At 47.3% G+C, this 20,636-nt stretch overlaps 1 protein-coding gene across 7 annotated transcripts in view; it reads left to right on the forward strand.

Moving 5' to 3' along the window:
* The first annotated feature begins 1,833 nt into the window (after positions 1–1,833).
* The window catches only part of KANSL3 (KAT8 regulatory NSL complex subunit 3), a 35,966-nt gene continuing 17,163 nt past the window's right edge, over positions 1,834–20,636 (forward strand). For 2 of the 7 annotated variants that reach the window (XR_013994567.1, XM_081067845.1), the window contains exons 1-7: positions 2,738–3,085; positions 5,770–5,940; positions 14,596–14,686; positions 14,798–14,983; positions 19,774–19,905; positions 20,143–20,259; positions 20,492–20,593. Coding sequence is in view for 5 of the 7 variants with exons in the window: in XM_081067845.1 (XP_080923971.1) it covers positions 2,871–3,085; positions 5,770–5,940; positions 14,596–14,686; positions 14,798–14,983; positions 19,774–19,905; positions 20,143–20,259; positions 20,492–20,593 (1,014 nt within the window). In the remaining 2 variants the exon portion in view is untranslated. Of the gene's footprint in view, positions 1,913–2,737; positions 3,086–3,337; positions 3,640–5,769; positions 5,941–14,595; positions 14,687–14,797; positions 14,984–19,773; positions 19,906–20,142; positions 20,260–20,491; positions 20,594–20,636 lie in introns of those variants that run through there. The other 5 variants (XM_081067847.1, XM_081067846.1, XR_013994566.1 and 2 more) reach the window with 5 other exon arrangements.

Raw genomic sequence — 20,636 nt, forward strand, 5'->3', positions numbered from 1 at the left:
GAACTTAAAGAGTTACGGGGGCTTAGAGGGCTCCCTTCCCCAGTGGAAGAACCAGGCGAACTCGATTCCCCAGCCGGGCCAGTCGAAATCTGGCTCCCTCGACCTGCGCCCCGGGGTTCCCGCTCCCCACTGAGGCCAGCCAGAGACGGGGAGAGCGGGCCGGGAGGAACCCGGGCGGATCCCGCCCCTCCCGGCTTCCCCACAGCTCCCCCGACAGGCGCCGCCGCTGCACGGGGGTGGCCGCCGATGGGGGACGGGATCCTCCCCCGGGGCTGAGAGAACCGGCGGGGCAGGAAGAGGCTGTTCAGTCCTGGGTCTCTCTGTCTGGCCCGGGGACTTAGCCAACAGAACTGATCGTTTTCGCTTTTTTTTTTCCCCGATTTCTGGGGAGGGCAATCACAGGCCTTCAGGTAACCTGGATTGTCAGTTACAATATCAATCCAGATATCTATGTAGGGAATTTGTTCGGGGTGGCCGGTCTTCCCATAAGTGATTCGCCGAATTTCGTAACAGAAATCTAGATCGAAGGTCCCCGTAGAAGGCCACCCGACCCCAAAAGTGGGCCACTCTAGTTCACAGAATTTCCGGAGAGAGAAGGCGTCCACGGGCACCCCGTAGCCGTCTGCCCTCCTCCTGAAATCCTGAAAGTTCTTAATAACACAGTCGAGGGGACTCAATCCCCCGGCTTGCGAATTTCCCTGACCCATGTTCGCTTGCGCGCCAAGACAATAGACACTCAGACAACACAGAACACAAAAACAGATCCAGAATCCCAAAGCTGTCCACAAACACGACAGTTGACAGGATTGAGATTGGAGACTGGGGCGGCTGGAGCCCCAATCTGCCCAAACCAGGACCTCGACGGTCGTCACCGTCTAGGCCGTGGACTGGAAGTTCCGCGGCGTCCCGCCTTCCAAACGTCCACCACTCAGGGTACCTACCAAACCAGAAACAAAACAAAACAAAACAGGAATGACAGAGGCCTGACTTACCTGGCGCCGCTAGCTAGTTGGTCCGGAGGGAGTCTCCGCTGGTCGTTGATTCAGGAATTTAGGTGGTTACAGGGGAGCCTCTGGGCTCCCTCCAACCTTGAGGAGGGGGCTCCAGGGCGTCCCGGTGGCGATCTCGCTGGGGCCTCCAAATGTTACGGAGCGAGTCCCCAAGAAATGACCACGGAGCCGAATTGGACAAATTAACAAGGCCTTTATTACAGATTCGAATCTGGGCTCAAGCCTCCACTGACATAGCAAGCAGTGAGCGAGAGCCCTGAGCACTGTTTCCCATCCCTATTTATTCTTTTCTGTTACTTGTCCTTTTTCTGATTTATGTGCCTTGGAGAAAAAAGGGGTGCTGGTTATTATTTTTTAAGGGGATGTTTTCAGGGGTAGGTTTTCCTTAAGGGAATGTTCCCAGGGGTAAGGGGATGTTCTGCTTATCTTTGCTGCAGCAACAGGATCTGCTTATCTTTGCTGCAGCAACAGGATATCTAGTTTTGGGGTAAGCTTAACTGGGTACATGGTTTTAACGGAAGATATGTTCGGGTGGCCGAAAATTTCCCACGGCACTTTTGCTCTGACCTGCTTATCTTCCATTGTTAAGTAGATTGTCTAAACTGAATTGAGGCACGGTTTTTTTTGTTTTTTTCTTTTCTTGACCTCCTTGTCACAGAGGTGGGACACCGGACTGGGCGCTGACTTTTTGCCTCCCGTAACCCTGCTTGCCCGACTCTCCCCTTCCCGCCTTAGTGGCGAATCCGTATCTATTCCGGGTTTTCCCGCTCCCCGCCCCTCCCTTCCCGGGCTACGATCCGCTTCCGCGTTTTGCTGGGCACCTGGTCGCTAGGCGTGGGGGCGGTGACGCGCACGCGCGCAGAGAGTCGGCCCGGGCCGAACGCGCGGCCCGCGGATTGCGGGTGAGGGAGGGTCGCCCTGGCGGGTGGCGGGCCCTGGGGGTCGCGGCCCCGGGCGGAGCGGGCGGGGGGCTCGTCCAGGGCCCCGGGCTTCCCGGGCATGCGGGGATCGGGGGCTGGAAGCCAGGCCGGGGCGGCCAGGCGTGTCGGTCCGGGGGCCGCGGGCGCCGAACCGGGCCAGGCCCGGCGGGTGCGAGGCCGCGCTTCGTCGCGAACTCGGGGTGACCTTGGGCAGATGCCTTAGTCCCCGTGAGCCGCTGCCTCCGTGTGCGACACGCGAGCGCCCCACCGCGCCTGTGGGATGGGGCCGTCTGGAGGGTGAGCGGCGGGACCCCCGGAGGCCGGCCCCGGGACCGCCCACCCCGGCGCGGGGACGCCCTCCTGGCGGCATTTTGTTACCGGCTTCCGGCCGGGCCCTCGGCTGCGGTGCTTCAAACGCCGGAGGAGTCTGCAGTCGTTGCAAAACTTTTAACAAAACCGGGAGCCTTGTGGGGCTTCGTTGCTTGCGGCCCCCGGTGCCGCGGTGCGGGGACGCTGTGGGCGGTGCTCACGCGCGGCCGCGACCCCCGGCCCGGGGCCCAGCCCTTGTGCCGGCGTTGCGGGGACCCGCTGGCCACACGGGCTCTGCAGGCGCCGGCCGGCGGGCCTGGGACCGACCGTGGGAGGCCCTGGGGACGGTGCGGCCGCCGGCCCCCCGGGGCACGCGTGGCGCAGGCACGGCGTGTGGCGGAGCGCGGGGCGCCGCGGCCTCCGGGGGGGGCCCGGGAGCCCTCCCGGGGTGCGTGAGGGTCTGCCGAGGGATAGACGCCCAGGTGTGAAGGAGAGACGGGCACAGAAGTCAGGCGCGTAGGACGTGCTCCGGGTTGGAAGAAAGCGAGACCGAGTGAGTTGACTGAGGTTTTCCGCTTCAGGCGACGAGCACGCAGACTCCGGGGCTCCGGCTCGCCGCCTCCCTACTGACATGGCCCACCGCGGCGCCGAGAGAGACTTCCAGACTTCAGCCCGCCGCATGGGCACCTCGCTGCTCTTCCAGCTGTCGGTGCACGAGCGGGAGCTGGACCTGGTTTTTCTGGATCATAGCTATGCCAAGCCGTGGAGTGCCCACCCAGACGCCAGTAGTGCTCGGCCCACCCGCACGCTCTTTGTTACGCCCCGGAGGCAGCACGAAAGTACCATGTGAGTTTGGGCTCCTCTCCTAAGGGCTGCCATTGCCCTAACTGGGCAGTGATCAGATGGTGGGGATTCGAGAGCATTTTACTGTGGGAGACTGTGTGAGGGGCTTGGCTGTCTAATTCAGGCATCTCTGGGAAGCAGCGGGAGGATATCAAGCCTATATGTGGACATCAACACTCAAGACATCTAACGATTTAGGAAAGCAAGCTGTTCAAAGGAAAGCAAACCACCTGTTCCACTTAGGTAATAGGACTTGTTTGGAAAGAGGAAATTGAAGAGGATTATTTAACTGGTGAAGAAAAAGACTGAAGAGTTGACTTTTAAAAACTGCCATCCAGGATTAGACTCATTTCTTAGTCCAGTGTTCTGGCTTGCTCCAACTCTGGCAACAGTAACCTCTTTCTGGTAATGTGGTTTCTTTTCCTGGTCTCGCCCGCACAGTTAGGAGCACATTCCCAAGACCTTGCTTTCTGCCTTAGCTTGTTACAGAACTGTCACCCAAGGGTGAGCTTACCTTCTTAGGTCTCATTGTATTTTCAGCCGGCCTACATTATAGGGTAAGGAACTTTTTTCATAAATTTAGTATGTAAAAGGTGATACGATTACATTTGGCCTAAATAAACTTGTTTAGCAATTCTTTTGAGATTTAAGGTGTTCTGATTACTTATATTTCAAGATCTGTTGATATATTCTATTTCAATGATCAAATCATGCCCTTAATTATTTTATAAACTGTTTTGGGGAAGAGGTTTTTTGTTTGTTTGTTTGTTTGTTGTAATCTGACCTAATGTTTAATCTTTCCTTTAGCACACGTTTTAGGTTAGTTGGGGAATGTCTAGTTTGTATTTTGCGTCTTTAGGTCCCCTACTCAGCTGTAATGAGCGTGGGATGCCATGATGTGTATGTTTTAAACACATGCAGAATAGTGGTTTTGATTTCATTTCCCAATGAGGGCAGCATTTAGTTGGCTTGTGCAGGGCACAGGATCTGTGATTTTAGAAAATAATCTAATCCTTAGGCCTCTGGCCCAGGGCATAACTGGTGAGCTCCTTTAAACAGAATCAGAAATCTTTTTCTCTTAGTTATGTAATAATTTTTTGTTAACATGAAACTCCTGTGTTTAAAGTGAGATTTTTGTGGACTTGGTTATTTCAGTACTTAGAAAATTATTTATAAGCTATCTCCGTAAATAGGCCTTGAAAGTGGGAGTTTGGCATGTTCCAGGAGCTCTTTAGGTTGTTGTGTCTGGAATACGGTTGCAGCTGGGGTGTAAGTGGGAGCTGGGAGAGAAGTTGGCAAGGCTACCTACCTCATGTAGGAATTTCATTTGAGGAGTGGTAAGAAGTCACTGAAGGGTTTTGAGCTGGAGATTGGATTTATATTTTTTAAAGATCACTGAACTTTTGTTGAAGAGATTATAGTGCAGGCGTGAAACAGAAGACCTGCTAGGAGGCCGTTGCAGTAATGAGGACCAGAAACCACGATGGCTGGGATAGCGGCGGCAATAGCACAGACGGAGAAAAATGGGTGGCCTTGAGGTACATTTCATAGGTAGAGTCATCAACTGGACCTGCTGTGGTGAATTGCAAAGAGGGGCCAGCATTAAGGAGCAAGGGGAAATTAGGATGACTCTTAGGTTTCTGGCTTGAGCAGCTAGATGGTGCCATGACTTGGGGAGGACAGGTTGGAATGGTGAAATTGAGAGAGCTCTTTTAGGCACACAGGTCCATGTGCCTCGCGCACTGTCTGGTCCAGAGAAGATAGTCAGCTTTTTCACCCAACACACAAACTAGCTGCTCGTGATTTCACTTCAGTTCATAATGATGTGATTATTCCAGCCCTTGGGAATGGATGCAGCAGGGTCACCGAGGTCCAAAAGTTAAAGGTGATGTTTGGTAGACAGCCATTAGACCGGTTTGATTGGCAAGTATTTTGGGTGACAAAGTTGGTGATAAAGGACACTTATGGCACTAGAATTTCATGACCAACATTTAACATATGAAAGCTCCTTCAGCTGTCCATTCTATTGGTTCTGTTGTAGGCTCCTTTCACAGTGAGTTCAATAGCTAAGGTGTCTCCATTCCAGGTGCTCTGTCTTAGACAATCATAGGTGTTTTCGGCATGCAATTAACTACGTGGTGACTTGCTAGTGGAAGGAGAAGTTTGTGTGAATAATTGAAAGCTCTAGCCCAGCACTGTTCAACAGAACTCCCTGCAGTGATAGAAACGCTCTATGTCTGTAGCCACTAGCCATTTATGTCCTTTGAGCACCTGAAATGTGGCTAGCGTGACTGAGGAACTGAATTTTTAATTCTGTTTAATTTTCATTTATTTAAATAGTTGCGTGTGGCTTATAGCTATTGTATTGGAAAGTACATCTAGGCAATGAACTATTTGCTTATGGAATGTATTTGTCTTTTTAAAAAATAGCTGTTTGTCATTTTTTGCATAAACTCATTTTAAAACGACTTTGTGTCCCCCGCGCACATAAGAGTGTGTCGGAGGGCAGGGATCTGAACAAGTGTGGGAAACATGACTTTGGATCATAATTTTTTTGTGAATATAATGTGCTTATCATGCTTTAAAGCTGATTCTATCAGAGATGTTTTTGGCAACCAGATGGTCATTAAACACTTGTGTTGTTTAAAGTCCGTGTGGCCTGGTCCTATTTTCTGGCTTGTTTACAGTGAATCAGATGTCCCAATAGACGTGGAGACAGTCACTTCAACCCCTGTGCCACTCTACGACAATCAGAAGGCACGCAGTGTGATGAACGAGTGTGAACGGCATGTCATCTTCGCCAGGACGGATGCTGACGCCCCTCCCCCCCCAGAGGATTGGGAGGAGCATGTGAACAGGTAGGCCGCTCCTCAGGGCTCGTGTTCCCCGCACAGCACACATGCTGCGGCACCGTCAGCGCTGAGACGCACTTCCTGGGCGCCTCGTTCATTATGTCATTTGCCGCCACACAGAGTGCTCTAACCCTGCGTGCTAACTGTCAGCTCAGCCTGAGGACAGGAGGGCTTGCATCGCAGCCATCGGTGCGTCCCTGACACCTAGGACCCTGCCTGGCATACCGTAGGCGTAGTAAACAGTCACTGAATAAATAAGTGACTTAAATTTGATAGGTATGACTAACTCTGTAGCTTATATAGTACAAGATATATGGGAGTTACCCAGATTACAAAAAATCCCTCAAAACCATTAAATAAAAATACAATTGTAAGATAACTGTTTTATATGGGTTACAACTAGAGTAATGAAAATGTTTTGGAGTCACCTGCAAAGCTAACATGTTTGATTTGAGTGGCTTTTAAAAATAGATTTGCGGTCTGCTTTTGAGGGAACACTTTGGCCCCTTTTCATGAGTCTGCTGGCTGGTTTTGTTCCCGTGCTTCTTACCGACCCAGGACTCCACACTCCTCTCCAAGTCCTGTCGTTGTTCATTTGGCAAACGTGTTTATTTTTTACTTAACTGCACGACAACTTGATGAAGTCAGAATGCACATAGCATCCTACTCACTTTTTTAATGTGCACATTTTAGTATATTTGTCACCACAACGTGATGAACATTTTCACCACCCTAAGGAGAAACTCTGTTCCATTAGCAGTCATTTCCCAGTCCCTCCACCCCTGGCAGCCACCGCTACCTTCTGCCTCTCAGTTTGCCTGTTCTGAACATTTCACGTGAAGACCATCTTGCAACATGTCCTGTGTCTGGCTTCTCTCACTTAGCGGATTGTTTTCAGGGTTCGTGCGTGTGGCAGCGTGAATGAGCCCGTCGTTCCTTTTTATTTCCAGGTGTTATTCCGTTGTGCGGATGGACCACATTTGTTTATCCATTCATCTGTTGATGGGTGTTTGGGTTGCTAGCACTTTCTGGCTATTGTGAATATGCTGCTATTAACATTCATGTGCTTGTTTTTGTGTGGACACAGATTTTCAGTTCTGTTGCATGTACACCTAGGGCTGGGATTGCTGGGTCATACGGTAACTCCATGTTTCACTTCTGAGGAATGTCCAGACTGATTTCCAAAGGGGCCACACCATTTTCCATTCCCACCAGCACTGTAACAGAGTTCCAGTTTTCCCCATCTTTGCCAACACTTGTTATTATGTCTTTTTCTTTATGAAAGAAAGTGGGAGTGAAGTGACCTGTCATTGTGGTTCTAATTTGCATTTCCCTGATGGCTCTCTCTGTACTTATCTCCTTACACACTTCTTACACACAACATTATGATGTTGGAGAGCTCTTGTTTTATAATAATGGCAGAGAAAGAAGACATTTGTTAGGAAGAAGGGTAGGAAAGTGGCAGGCAGTTGTCATGATTCAGGAGTCTGGGCGGAAGCAGGGGATGAGATGGAGCAGGTGTGCTCGTGCCATCAAGGTCGCAGCTATTGGATGAGGAACAGCCCCACACCTTGGTTGAAGAGCTTTTGAAGACGGTGTTCGGGATTTTGAATTGGAATTAACGTTGTGCCCTAAACAGGGACATGCTGTCCAGAGCTTCTAATAGATAAGGAGGGAAACTGCTGTGAGTGAGGATCAGCTACCAGAATATCACCGGGCTCGGTGTCAACAGAACGGTTAATAAGAAAACACAATGGCAGCGGTAGGAACAAAAAGCTACCATTTGTCGAGTGCTTTCCAGGTGCCAGGCATCGTGCCAACTGCTTCATGGGTCTGATCTCCAAATCCTCACAGGAGCTTCAAGGTAGAGCCCTTCTTCATCTCTTCTACAAGATGAAGAAACTGAGCTCGGGGAGGTTAAGAACCTCAGGTAGGAAGTAATCGAGCAGGAATGTGTCCGCTTCCAAAGCCGTGTTCTCGACTCCTCCCCTCTACTCAAGGGCGGTAAAAAGAGACCAGTTAGTGGTGGCTGAACAAGGTGGCCCCGCATGGTTATGTGTCCCTTTGTGGTGTCCTCAATGTACAGTCTCAGAAACTGCCCGGGAGAACTGCATTAAGGTTTTATCAGGTGACCCGTGGTCATTATCAAGAGGTTTTTGGGGATTCTGTACTTACCAAAGTTGTCAGAGACTCATACATATGAATACCAGCTTTTTAATTTACAAGGAGAGATTGCTGCAAAGCAGAAGGGACACAGGGTGGCCTGGCCAGAGCGCTGACTCAGTGGGGGAGGCTGGGAAGCCATCCTAGTCCCGAAGTAGATGGCCCCCTTTTGCAGCAGGGTAGCCAGAAGCACCCATCTTTCCTCAGAGCAAGAGTGGACCAGGGCATGCCTTCACCTTCCCAGTCCTGTAGAGAAACAGGCCACATTCTTATCTTTGGCCTGTTTTTCTCCATGAGGACCTCCATCCTTCTGTTATGACATCGCCACAGATTGATGTGCTTAATTAGTACTCACTTTACCTCAGATTATTTGTTTTTTAGTATTTGATGAGGTTTTTGGAGGCATCCTGTCGTTAGCAGCAGTCTTACAAACCCTCTTCAGGTAGGTCACTTTTGCACACAGCTGGTTTCATTGGTGACACCGGCTTCACCTTCAGAAGTCGTCATTTTGTGATCTTGTCCTCGAACTCTGGCTCCGAAGCCTGTTTGGGGCTTGCAGTCAGTTCCCTCTGCTCTGCTCATAACCACCTTGACTTGACTGTGAAATTGCAGCTTCTGTCCTTCCTGTCTAAAATCATGTACAATTGCAGTGTCCCACATCAAGAACTCATGGGCTATGAGTTCTAGAGATTTGTTTTTTCTTAGAGGGCTTACTGATCTACCAGTGGGGTCAGAAACTTAATTTTCTTTGTGTTTCCCTCTTAATTATTTCAATAGAAACTGCCTTCAGATAACTCTCTGTATATAGAAAATAAAGATAAAACCCCCTCCCCCCGAAACAAGTGACTCTGAACTTGGCTGGTAATGCCTGATACTTTGTGAATGTTAAATCTCCCTCATGCCCGATCAGATTGTCTAGATCAGGGGCTAGCAAGCTGTGACCTGTGCACCACATCGGGCCCGTTGCTCATTTTTGTACGGCCCGTGAGCTAAAAATGGTTCTCACGCTTTTAAGTGGTTGGAAAAACTCAAAGGAAGACACGTGAAATTTAAATTTCAGTGTCTGTCAGGCAGTTTTATTGGCCCACAGTCATGCCCATTCATTTAGGTGTTGTCATGGCTGCTTTTGTACTTCAACCACAGAGTTGAATAGCTATGACAGAGACCACATGGCCCACAGACTAAGGTATCTACTATCCCCGTCCATTATAGGACGTTTGCTGACCTCTGGTCTAGACCATGTTCCTGTGTCTGCATGCCAAGGTCATATGACTCGGAGAACCACTGAGAATGATTTACATTTCACTGAAGTAGTAATATAGTCCTGAAGAAGTTGGACCAACTTTTTCTTTTTTCCCCCAAATGTTTCTCAAATGCCAAGTTTAATTAGATGCACAATTTTTGAAAGACATTCAACAAAATACTCCTGACACATGATACATCTCAGCATTGCTCAAATGGATTTTAGGACATTTCCAACATTTCAGTAAAAGAGTCTAGTGTCCTAAAGCAGGTCGTCTTATCTTAGAAATCAGAACGTCTCTGAATTCAGCCAAAAGAAATCCATTCTCCTTTTCTGAATTTGCCTTAATTATATTTCTCAATATTGTATGTATCTATCTATGTATCAGTCTTAGGTTGGATGTTTGAAATTTTGAGTCCAAGATCTTTGAGTTGCTTATTTCTCTTTCGTTTCTTCCCCTCCTTTCCCTTTCCCCTTTATTCTTTCTTTTTCCTGGTGTTTAAGCAAAGGATTTTTATAATCTGAAAAAGTAAGTGTGACCTATACTGTCTCTCTGATGTTCTTTGTCTCCCCCTGTTAAACTTCTGGTTTTAAAAAAAGTCCTTTAGACATTTTAATACTGAATTCGTCTCCCTTGCAAAATTAGTCTCTATCAGAGAAAGAATAATTCCCTTTGAAATTATCAGGCTTTTCTAGGACCAACATGACTTTCTGGTGGCTTTGGATAAGATGAGCCAGAGGTCAAAACCTCTTAGGTTCAATCAGAGGACCAAGAATATAAGATCATCTGTTCTCATCTAAGAAATGAAGAATAGGCATTTTTGCACTCATGAAAATTGATAGGTTTGGGGGGATCGTGCATTGACTTACCACAGTTCCCAAAAGCTATTAGACTTGTATTTAAATTCTGTTTAGACTTGTATTTAAATTCTGTCTCCTGTTTTTAAAATTTTCCTCAATTATATCTTTGCATGCTCTTTATCTTAATCTTGGGTCAGATTTTTCTTCCTGTCCACTTAATTTCCCAGCCTCCCACGAAGCTGACAAAATACAGAGAACATTTCAATTCTTAGAATCACTTTGTTACCGATCCAGGAACAACCCCAGAACTTTCTCTGGGATTTCAGACTGTCAACGTTGTGGTTTTTCAATTTAATTTCAGCTGTCATTGGCATATGGGAATCATTTCTAAATAGCTTCCTAACCCCCCTCCCATTTTGTTCACATCATTTCCCTTGCTCCCGTCATTTTGAGTTTCAGAATAAATATAGAGTAAGAAAAACAACTGGAGAAAACATCCTGTTATATAATAAAGAACGTGAAATGCTGTTGATGCCTCATAAGTAGGTTATGCTTCGTAAGTACATTATACCTCATTTTTTGTCCTTGGCATTAAAGCTTGCAACGTGATCAATAGGCTTTAATTATCAGTGAGCACTACTCCTGGGGTAAGGCTGCAGTGTAATCCCACTCAAGATGTCGCAGGTTCTTCACCCATATTATTTTCACAGAACTGGGAACCGGAAAATTTTAACACAGTAGCCTTTGAGCTTCCATTTCTGCCTCTGGAAATTTGTCCTACAGAGTTGCACAACCATAGCAAGGTCACTGTATGTGTGTGTTGGGGACAAGAGGGGTGTCACTGCGGCTTTTCATAAGAGCAGTAAAAGGGACACAACCTAAAGGCTCACCACAGTAGAACCAGCCAATAAACAAAGAGGTGTATTAATATGAAATACATCCATGTATCTCCAAGAACTTGTTAAACCACATGCGACCACCTGGTCTCCTGGCATCACCTCTAGACCCTCAGGCCCACCCGAGACTCAGTCTGCATAAGAGAGATACTACTCTGTGTGTGTGTGTGTGTGTGTGTGTGTGTGTGTGTGTGTGTGTGTTGTGTGCATTGAAATAATGTGAACCAGCTGCTTCCCACAAACCTCCTGGTCCCAGGGTATCCTGAGTCCCGAAACTGAGTTGAAGCTTCCACTCCCTGCCTCTCAAGTACAAAATCTTTGAATATTAAACTGCAACAAAACCAGACTGGATTCTGATGAAGTAGCAGGAAAAAGCCAAGAGAACTAGGGGAAAATAAGAAAGAGGACAATTCCAGGGGTGGACAGATGGCTCACTTGGTTAGAGCGCGAGCTCTGGACAACGGGGTGGCCAGTTCGATTCCCACGTGGGCCAGCGAGCTGTGCCCTCTGCAACCAGAATGGAGTCAATGAGCTGACGATCAGCTCCCAGGTGGTCAGATGGCTCAGTTGGTTGGAGCGCGGGTTCTCAGCCACAAGGTTGCAGGTTCGACTCCTCGACTCCTGCAAAGGATGGTGGCTGCGCCCCCTGCAACTAACAACGGCAACTGGACCTGGAGCTGAGCTGCGCCCTCCACAACTAAGATTGAAAGGACAACAACTTGACTGGAAAAGTCCTGGAAGTACACACTGCTTCCCAATAAAGTCCTGTTCCCCTTCCCCAATACAATCTTTGGAAAAAAAGAAAAAGGACAATTCTAAAAACCTGACTGCTTCTCATACCCACCAGGGGGTTAGGAAAGGGTGGGAGCTTTGGAGTTAAGAAAGGGTGTGGTGTGGCCAGGAGAGGAGAAGGAGCTGTTCCTGTGGTCTGGAACAGCTCTCGCAGCTTCTGCTTACATCATAAGCTCAGCTCAGCTGTGGGACCTTCGAGATCATCTCATCCAGGCTGTTACAGAGGAGATGAGGGCACATGGCCCACTCTCTGTTGCAGAGCTGGTGGGAGTCCTGGCCCCCAGTTAGTGTCTCCTGGATCATGGAGCTGTGTTCGATTGTAAAACTGGAGATGGTATTTTACAGGAGGAGTTGGACCATTCTTTTCCTCCTTTCCTGAGGGTGTTTACTCTAAGAGGTAGTTTGTACAGAGTGAATTACAGAAGGTAGTTGTGCCCCTCACATGGTGACTAGGCCATGTTCTCAGTGTTCTTAGAGGGAAGAGCTGTGCAAAATCGGTGCCTTCTTGGTGGGGTGTGATGGGAAGGATGCCAGTCGGCTGACAAGTAAGAGGCATTGACATGTGGCTACCTGCTGTGGCCAAGGGCTCGACTCAGTCACTGGAAAGTCACGCTTCCGCGTCCGGCTGCTCGGTCCCCGTGGACTCCATGTGGTGGAGGGGAGGGTTGGAGTGTGCGCAGCTGTTTCAGGACTTAGAATGTTGGGTGCACACATTTCATCCATACTGGGTCAGGTCCCTACTGTGTGTCAGACACTTGCACAGGCTGGCATGGGATCTAGCACTTAAAACCGACAGGGCCCTGCCGCCTTGGCCTCCACATTCCAGTAGCGGGAGCCAACGAAACAATACATACAGTGGATAGAACATGGCTGGAGAGGGGGCAGGGAAGCTGGGGTCAGAGTGGGGTGTTGACAGTTTTAAATAGGGGTGAGTCGGGACCCCTCCATGGAAAATGACTTCTGAGCAACGGCCTGAAGGAGGTGAAGAGGGAGCCATTGTTCCAGGCAGAGGAAATGGCTAACTAGCAGCCGTGATGATGGAGCATGCTGGGGGTGGGCCTGCAATCCTGTGAGGCCTGGAAGTCCCGGCCTTCACAGGATGATGCCCACGCCCACGGCAATGACTTCTGCTTTTAATTGATTAACATGGAGCCACTGAGGGCTTTGAGCAGAGTGACATGATCTGACTTAGGTTTTTTGATTGATTTTTTTTTCCAAAAGTGATTTTCCAAATTGATTTTCCAAAAGGTTGTACTAATTTATATTTCCAGCAACAAAGTATGGAGGGACCTATTTTCTCAACACCCTCTCAACACAGAGTAGTATTACACTTAATTTTTACTCATTTGGTAGATGAAACAATGTTTTATTATTTTGATTTCTGTGTTTGAGTTTGAATGGAGTTGACTATACTTTTTTGTGTGAACTGCCTTTTCATGTTTTTTGCCCACTGTTTTTGTTTTGAGTATTTTCTCTTTTTCTTAATTTTCTATTTTAATGAAATGGCACTTATTTTCCCATTGTGTTTTGACTTTATTTATGATCTTTATTTTTTTCCTCTACGGAAGTTTGAAATTCTTACATAGTTAAATTATCTTTCTTTTATGGATTCTAGATTTTTAGGTCATACCTAGACAGGCCTTACTCATTCTAAGGTAGATTAGTTTTTCCTAGAATTTTAGTAATTTTATTTTTTGATCTTTAACTTTTTGTTCCAATTGAAATTTATATTGCTATGAAGAGTGGTGAGTAGGGGTCGGGGATTCTTTTTCCAGTTGGCGCCTGGCTGTCTCAGCCCCACTAACTTTATCCCCACTGGTTTGAAATGCTGCCTTGGTTTCATTCCACATTCTTGTTCAGGTCTGGTACCCACTTAAAAGAGTTTTTAAAGGTAATCTAATCACCCAGTCATTTTTACAGCTGAGAGATTTGGTAAACAAATATTGATTGGGCATCTTCTATACCTTTCTCTTAGTGTCCTTAGGAAGATGACTGCCCAGAGTTGGGGTATCAGAGTAATTTAGATTGGCAGGAATGGGATGGCGGGGACTTTAATAAGCTGCACCTCACTGTGTGGGGTGTGGCAGGTGGGGACAGCAGTGAGACAGGTTTCTAATGGCAGGGTTTCCCAACTGGGTTGGAGGAGGACACGTGCCACACAAGCAGGGTAGGAGTGTACACGCGCTGCCTGTACTGGGCTGACGCAATATTAATGGAACAGACATTCAAAAATAAATTTGATAATTGTGGGATATACAGAAAAAATGTACACATGGAAAAGGGAGAGAGATTAGTGTGGGGTGGTATATTAGGGAGTGGGAGAATTGCCACTTGGTTTGCTATTTTTCTGTTCTACTTTTGTTCCTGAAGCTAATTTAAGTAGGCCTCTTATCTTAGCCCGAGGTTTCAGTACACTAAAATGCTTGCTCATCTTGTCTGCCGTTTTATGTGAAATTCGAGTATGTCTGCAGTAGAGCCATGCTTTCATTTAGTATTGTATTATTTTAGCTGCCAGGTGAATAATTAGCTTGGCTGGCACAAAAGACTCCATTGTGACTGGTTCTGCCTTGCAGTGCTGTGGTGGCCCCGCGGCAGAGCTGGGAACAGGGGCTGGCTCTGTGCTTTAGCTCAGTGGTCTCGGACTAAGCGCCTTCGAGTTGCCCTGTTTCGTAGCGGCAGCAAAAGATATGGCATAACCTTTGTGCAGTGTGCATGCGTGGGGAGCATCTGGGGTTTAACTTTAACTCCTTGGAGTTTCTCTTGCAGGACGGGCTGGACAGTGGCCCAGAACAAGCTATTCAACAAGACCCTCAAAGCATTGCAGTCTGACCGGCTTGCCCGCTTGGCCAACGAAGGGGTGAGGCTCCAGAAAGCTGCCTGTGGTGGGCTTTCCCTAGTTAAGGCCTCACTGGCTGGCTGACGTGTACCCATCTCCTGACAAGGTGGCCCTCACGTTTTGTCACTCCAGGCTTGTAATGAGCCGGTGCTGCGCCGCGTGGCTGTGGACAAGTGTGCGAGAAGAGTACGGCAGGCCCTGGCGAGTGTGAGCTGGGACACCAAGCTGACCCAGTGGCTGCACACCACTCTGGTGGAGACCTTGAGTCTGCCCATGCTGGCGGCCTACCTGGATGCTTTGCAGACGCTGAAAGGGAAGGTAAGGCTGTGCATGACTGGCGTCTGCCCTGTTCTGGGGTAGCCTGCCTCTGCTAGGGTTCTGAGAGTGTGGCTGGACAAGGTCATTGCCAGGTCAGCCTGGAGGCCATGGCTGAATCTGCCAGGTTTGCTACTGAAAATGGGAGACGTGGTGTCGTTTCATGTCTTTGTCTGGTGTAAACATCTTCGGTCCCGCTGTCTTCAGGATGAGGTGTGGGCCTGAAAACCAGAGTACACTTCTAACCTCTGCAGTCCTGAGCTGTGGTTTGAGGCACCTCTGAGGTGAGAAAGGAATTATCACAGAGAAGATGAAGTTTCCCAGGGAGGAGTGTTGAGAAGGGACCAGAAGCAGCCGTGCGCTCAGTGCAGGGGTCCGGGTGGGGAGGTGCCCACGCAGGGGGGCCGGCTGCGTCTCCATCTGTCATCATGGGTGAGCCTTCAGTAGCAATACTTGGACTTTAATAGTTCTCTGTAAAACGTATCCTTACATTTCTGTGCGTTCTCACTGAGATAGTATCCCACAAAGTTAAACTATTTTTCTTCATGATTCTACTTTGTTGTGATTTCAGTTACTGCCCTGGGTTTTGTTCAGGGTGGTGGAATGGGGTGCTCAAGGCTGATCCTACTGCCGTCACTAACTGGCTATGTCACCTGCGTTAGTGTCTCAGTTCCCTTCTCTGTAATCTAACACCTAGCTACAATTTTTGTGAAAATTAAATCAGCTAATCCAGATAGAATGCTTGGTACAAAATTTGGTCCATAGTAAGCCCACGATTTACAATGATGGTTTACGATGATGTAAGTGGTGCCGTCATGGGTTCTTGAAATTTTTAGTTTTGCTCTGATACAAAACAGCCTCAGACAACTTGGATTGATTCAGTTCTTAACTTTTTTTTTCTTTCTTTCTTCTCCTTTGCAGGAAGCTGGCCCATTTTGTTGCTATAGTTTGCCTGGCCAACAGCTTCCCCGTCATAGCCTCCCAATTTTCAGACTCATTGTTTCCCACCTGTTTTTCAGTTGAAAGGTGCTGAGTTTGTTTGAAAGCAAAAGAAGACTGGTTTAGTGCACAATAAAACAAAACTCAGGACTAGATACATGAATGATATGTATACAAGGTAGGAAATTTGACATTAACTTATTTATTCAACAGATAATTTATTTTGCACCTGTAATGTGCCAGGCACTGAGGTGAGCAAAACAGCAATGCCCACTCTGATGGAGCCTGTTTTTTGTTGGAGAGACAGCCCAGATGTCCCCTGTCCTCTTCTGTAGCAGATTCCTGGGTCCAGGAGGTGAATGGCGGGTGGGCGTGGGCACAGGTCGGGTGTGGGGCCAAGACAGTACCCTGACAGAGAGTGTTTCAGTCATTTTAACTGTCTCCATGGGAGAGGTACACACAGGCGCATGTGGTCTGGGGGTGCGTGCGCCCAGAGTCCCACTTCTCTAGTGACTCCTTCCTTCTCACGGCCCCAGGACTGCGATGTAGTTCCCCTCACCCCACTTCCACATTTAAGCTACTGCCTGGATGTTCCCAAGTGAACGAGGTGGTGTCTAGGTTTTATGAGCGTCACAGACATCTGGGGGGGCTCCACAGGTGCGCACAGTGGCGGCTGCCCAGCCGCCTGCCGGGTAGTAGTGTGTGTTAGTGGGAATGGCAGACGGCATGCGGAGAGAGGCCGTGCTCTCAGCAGTGTTCCCTCTACCGTCAGACTCTCACTGCCCCGTGACTCAGAGTCACAAGAAGTACTTTGGTTGTTTCCCACAACTTTTCGTGTGCCTGCTGGATGAAAATGCAGAGGATTGGCTCCTGTTCTTGGCCCGGCCCCTCCATTAGATCCGCCGTGAAGGGAGCAGAGAAGGTACAGACCCAGCCTCTTCACTGTCTGCTGAGAGAAGCAGTGCGGAAAGACTGGGGAGCTCGGTCAGCCGAGCTCCCAGCACAGAAGAGGGCTACTGATTAATAATTTCTAAGTCTTCTGCATTGACAGAACATGAGCTTCAAGGCTCTGTCCTTTCAGAGGTGCACTCTATTGCTGGATAAAAGCTGTTAGACTCTAGTCAGATCATATCCTCTGCCTCAAGATGGTGAGGGGCATAGAGTTGTAGAGTAAATTACAAAGAAATGGCCAGTTTGCAGTGAAGATCCTGTGCAGTTTGGCCCTGGTCTTTGGTCTACCCTTCCGTACTCCCTTACTCGAACCCCGACTTCCGGCCATCTGTGCCTAGAATAAGCCCCGCACATTCTTTTGTTGTTGTACACTATTTATTTTTTATTATTATTTTTTAATTACAGTTGACCTACAATATTATATTAGTTTCAGGTGTACCACATAGTGGTTAGACATTTATATAACTTATGAAGTGATCCCCTCACAAGTCTAGTACCCCATCTTATTGACTATATTTCTTATGCTGTCTGAACTTTCCATGCTGATGACTTTTTTTTTTTTTAGTGACTAAAAGACACCGATTTTACTGGATAGAATGGTTTCCTAATGAGCGAAAGAATGAATTTGCTGCCTTACTTTTGAAGCAGAATTCACAGCCTTTTAGGAAATTCTTTCCAACATTGTCACCCCATGTCTCTCCAATCGTTTTTGATAGGTTCCGCCATGCAGAACTAACAGTTATTCAGGGGAGAAGTGTGTGCCAGGCATGCATCTGCTTAAACAGAGCCTGACTAGTATACCTGAAAAATAAGATGAGTATCAGAAAAGAGTGATGTAGCACATGTTGACAAATAAGTTAACTCCTTTCCCCTGAGGATTTCAAAGTTTTACCAGAACTTGTTTATTTTTGTATACTTTGTGACTCAGATAATCATTCAGTTTATTGGCTTTTAACCAATAGCCTTCAGAATCCAGTTGCAATCGTAGTCATTCAACTTCGTAATTTGGTGAGAACCTTATATCCCAGATAATAGAATATGCCTTTGCATATAGGAGCAGTATAGATGATTGAAAGATTTAAAAAGTGGATCCGTTTAAAAAAAGTTATGAAAAGGATGTTAATTTATTTGAAGAAGTGAAGAAGAGAAGTGTTTTGTCATTTTCAAGGAGGAGGGTAATTACTATGGGAAGAACTGAGAATAACCGAGCAATTTTGAAGAAAGGACACACCAAGAACTAATTGTTTAATTAGACAAAAAGAGAACATTTTCATGAAACAATTTATGGAAATCAATTTAGGTGATGGCTTTTTAAGTATGACATATGATCAAGGATTAGAGATCAAAAGACCATCACAGAAGATGAACAACTTTCAAATTTACTTCAGATCGTATTGGTCAGTTCTAGACACGATAGTGTGTCCTAGGCTAATAACTGGGTTATATAGGGTTGACAACGGGTTTAAATTCAGCTTCTTGAAATTCATTTAAATTCAATGCCAATGAATTCAGAAATCATTGAACAAGTACTAATAATTCATAAAAGTGTGGTTGCTATCCAGTGTTAACTCCCTTCCTTCTTCCTCAGTATCTTCCGGTTACTATTTTGTAACTACCAATTTGTATTTCTTAATCCCTAACCCTTTTTCACCCATCCTCCATCTCCTGTCCCATCTGGCAACCATCGATTCTCTGTGTCTATGCGTCTGTTTCAGTTTTGTTCGTTTGTTTTTTAGATTCCACATATAAGTAAAATCATACGGTATTTGTCTTTCTTTGTCTGACTTATTTCACTCAGCATAATACCCTCCAGGTCTATCCATATTGTCTCAAATGGTAAGATTTCGTTCTTTTTTGTGGCTGAGTAATATTCCATTGTATATATGTACCACCTCTTCGTTATCCATTCATCTATTGATGGACACTTACGTTGCTTCCATAGCTTGGCTATTGTAAATAATGCTGCAGTGAATATAAGGGTGCATACGAGCGTATATCTTTTGAATTAGTGTTTTGGATTTCTTTGGATAAATACCCAGGAGTGGAATTGCTGAGTCATAAGGTAGTTCCATTTTTAATTTTTTGAGGAACTGCCATACTGTTTTCCATAGTGGCTGCACCTATCTGCAATCCCACCAAAGTGCACGAGGGTTCTCTTCTCCACATCCTTGCCAACATTTGTTGTTTGTGGAATTATTGATAACAGCCATCCTGACAGGTGTGAGGCGATATCTCATTGTGGTTTTAATTTGCATTTCCTTGATGATTAGTGACGTTGAGTGTCTTTCACGTGTCTGTTGGCCATGACGCCATAAAGAGCACTATTAACATTTTGGCGTTTTAATATTTTTTTCCTGAGTGGAGATAATTTTTATACTTTGTTTCACCTTGAACATTTTAGCAAAATTATGCCCCTACATTATTACAAATTTTTAAAAACATTTAAAATTAACCCTTAATAACTAATCATGTAGATAATTTGCTTAACCACTCTCTTACATATGCATTTAAGTAGTTTCCACTTTTTGATTGTTACTGAAAGTGAATTTGTCTTTTTCCAAACCCCTGCTGTGTGTGTTTCTGATATATTTTTCTGCTGTGTGTGTGTGTGTTTCTGACATATTTTGTTAGGAAAGGTTCTCAGAAGTAGATTCCTTTTGAGGAAGGGAGTTTCCTGACGCCTATCACCAGGTGTCTTTCCAGAGAACAATACCCATCTGCCTTCAGTGACGGAGGCTCACCTTTCAGCCACGCACTGGCCTGCACCTCTGCTCCTGAGGGAGGTGTGAAGGCTCAGCCGAAGTCTGTCTGCTCACAGTGGAACTCTGCTGCTGCCTGGTTGCTGCTGGTGGGCAGGTCTCTTGCTTCGCACTGGAAGCACCTTTGCTCTTCCTGGCTTCTAGATCCCTACCTTGATTGACCGGATGCTTGTGTCGTCCAACACGAAGACGGGGGCTGCAGGAGCTGAGGCCTTATCCCTCCTGCTGAAGAGGCCCTGGGACCCTGCGGTGGGGGTGCTTTCTCACAACAAACCGGTGAGTTGCGCGGCTCAGGACTTCACCGTGGCCTGTGGAGTCTAGAATCTGGTCTTAGAACTTTGGCAGGAGGGGGATAAGTGGCTTGTTTAACTTTCCATTAATAACTGGGTGTTATAGTCTTAACATAGTTTCATGAGCAGATCAGCACTGGTTGGGATGGGAAGGCCTGGGGACACTTGGGGTCTCATGGAGAGACATTTCACTCCCGTTCTCCGGCGGGTTCTTTCTCCACAGAGCAAACTCCCGGGCTCTCCGCTCATCCTCATCGCCTCCTCTGGGCCCTCCAGCTCTGTGTTCCCCACCTCACGCCGTCACCGCTTCTGGCAGTCTCAGCTGTCCTGCTTGGGCAAGGCATGTGTGGGGACCAGAGGAACTCTGTCCTGGGTGGGCATGTCTTGGGTGCTGGGCAGACAATGCAGAGGGGGTCCAAGTGGGTGAGCTTAGAGGTAGAACTTCCCCAGCTTCTGTTTTGTTTGGAATTCGAAGAGTGCTTAGCCCAGTTGAAGGTTTAGGGTAGTTAGCAGATCTGAGAGAAGACTCGAAACTTACCTCTGCTGGCGTGGTTGCCACTTCCTTCCGTTAGGTCATCCCTGTCGCCACCCACCTGCTGAGCAGTGGAAGTGGGGTTGGGGTTCTGCAGTGTCTCGAGCACATGATCGGGGCTGTGCGAAGCAAGGTGCTGGAGGTGAGATTCCCCTGCCGGCTCGCACGGCGTGCACGCGGCAGCC

The sequence above is a fragment of the Rhinolophus hipposideros genome (genome assembly GCF_964194185.1).
Source record: "Rhinolophus hipposideros genome assembly, chromosome: 12".
Lineage (NCBI taxonomy): Eukaryota > Metazoa > Chordata > Mammalia > Chiroptera > Rhinolophidae > Rhinolophus > Rhinolophus hipposideros.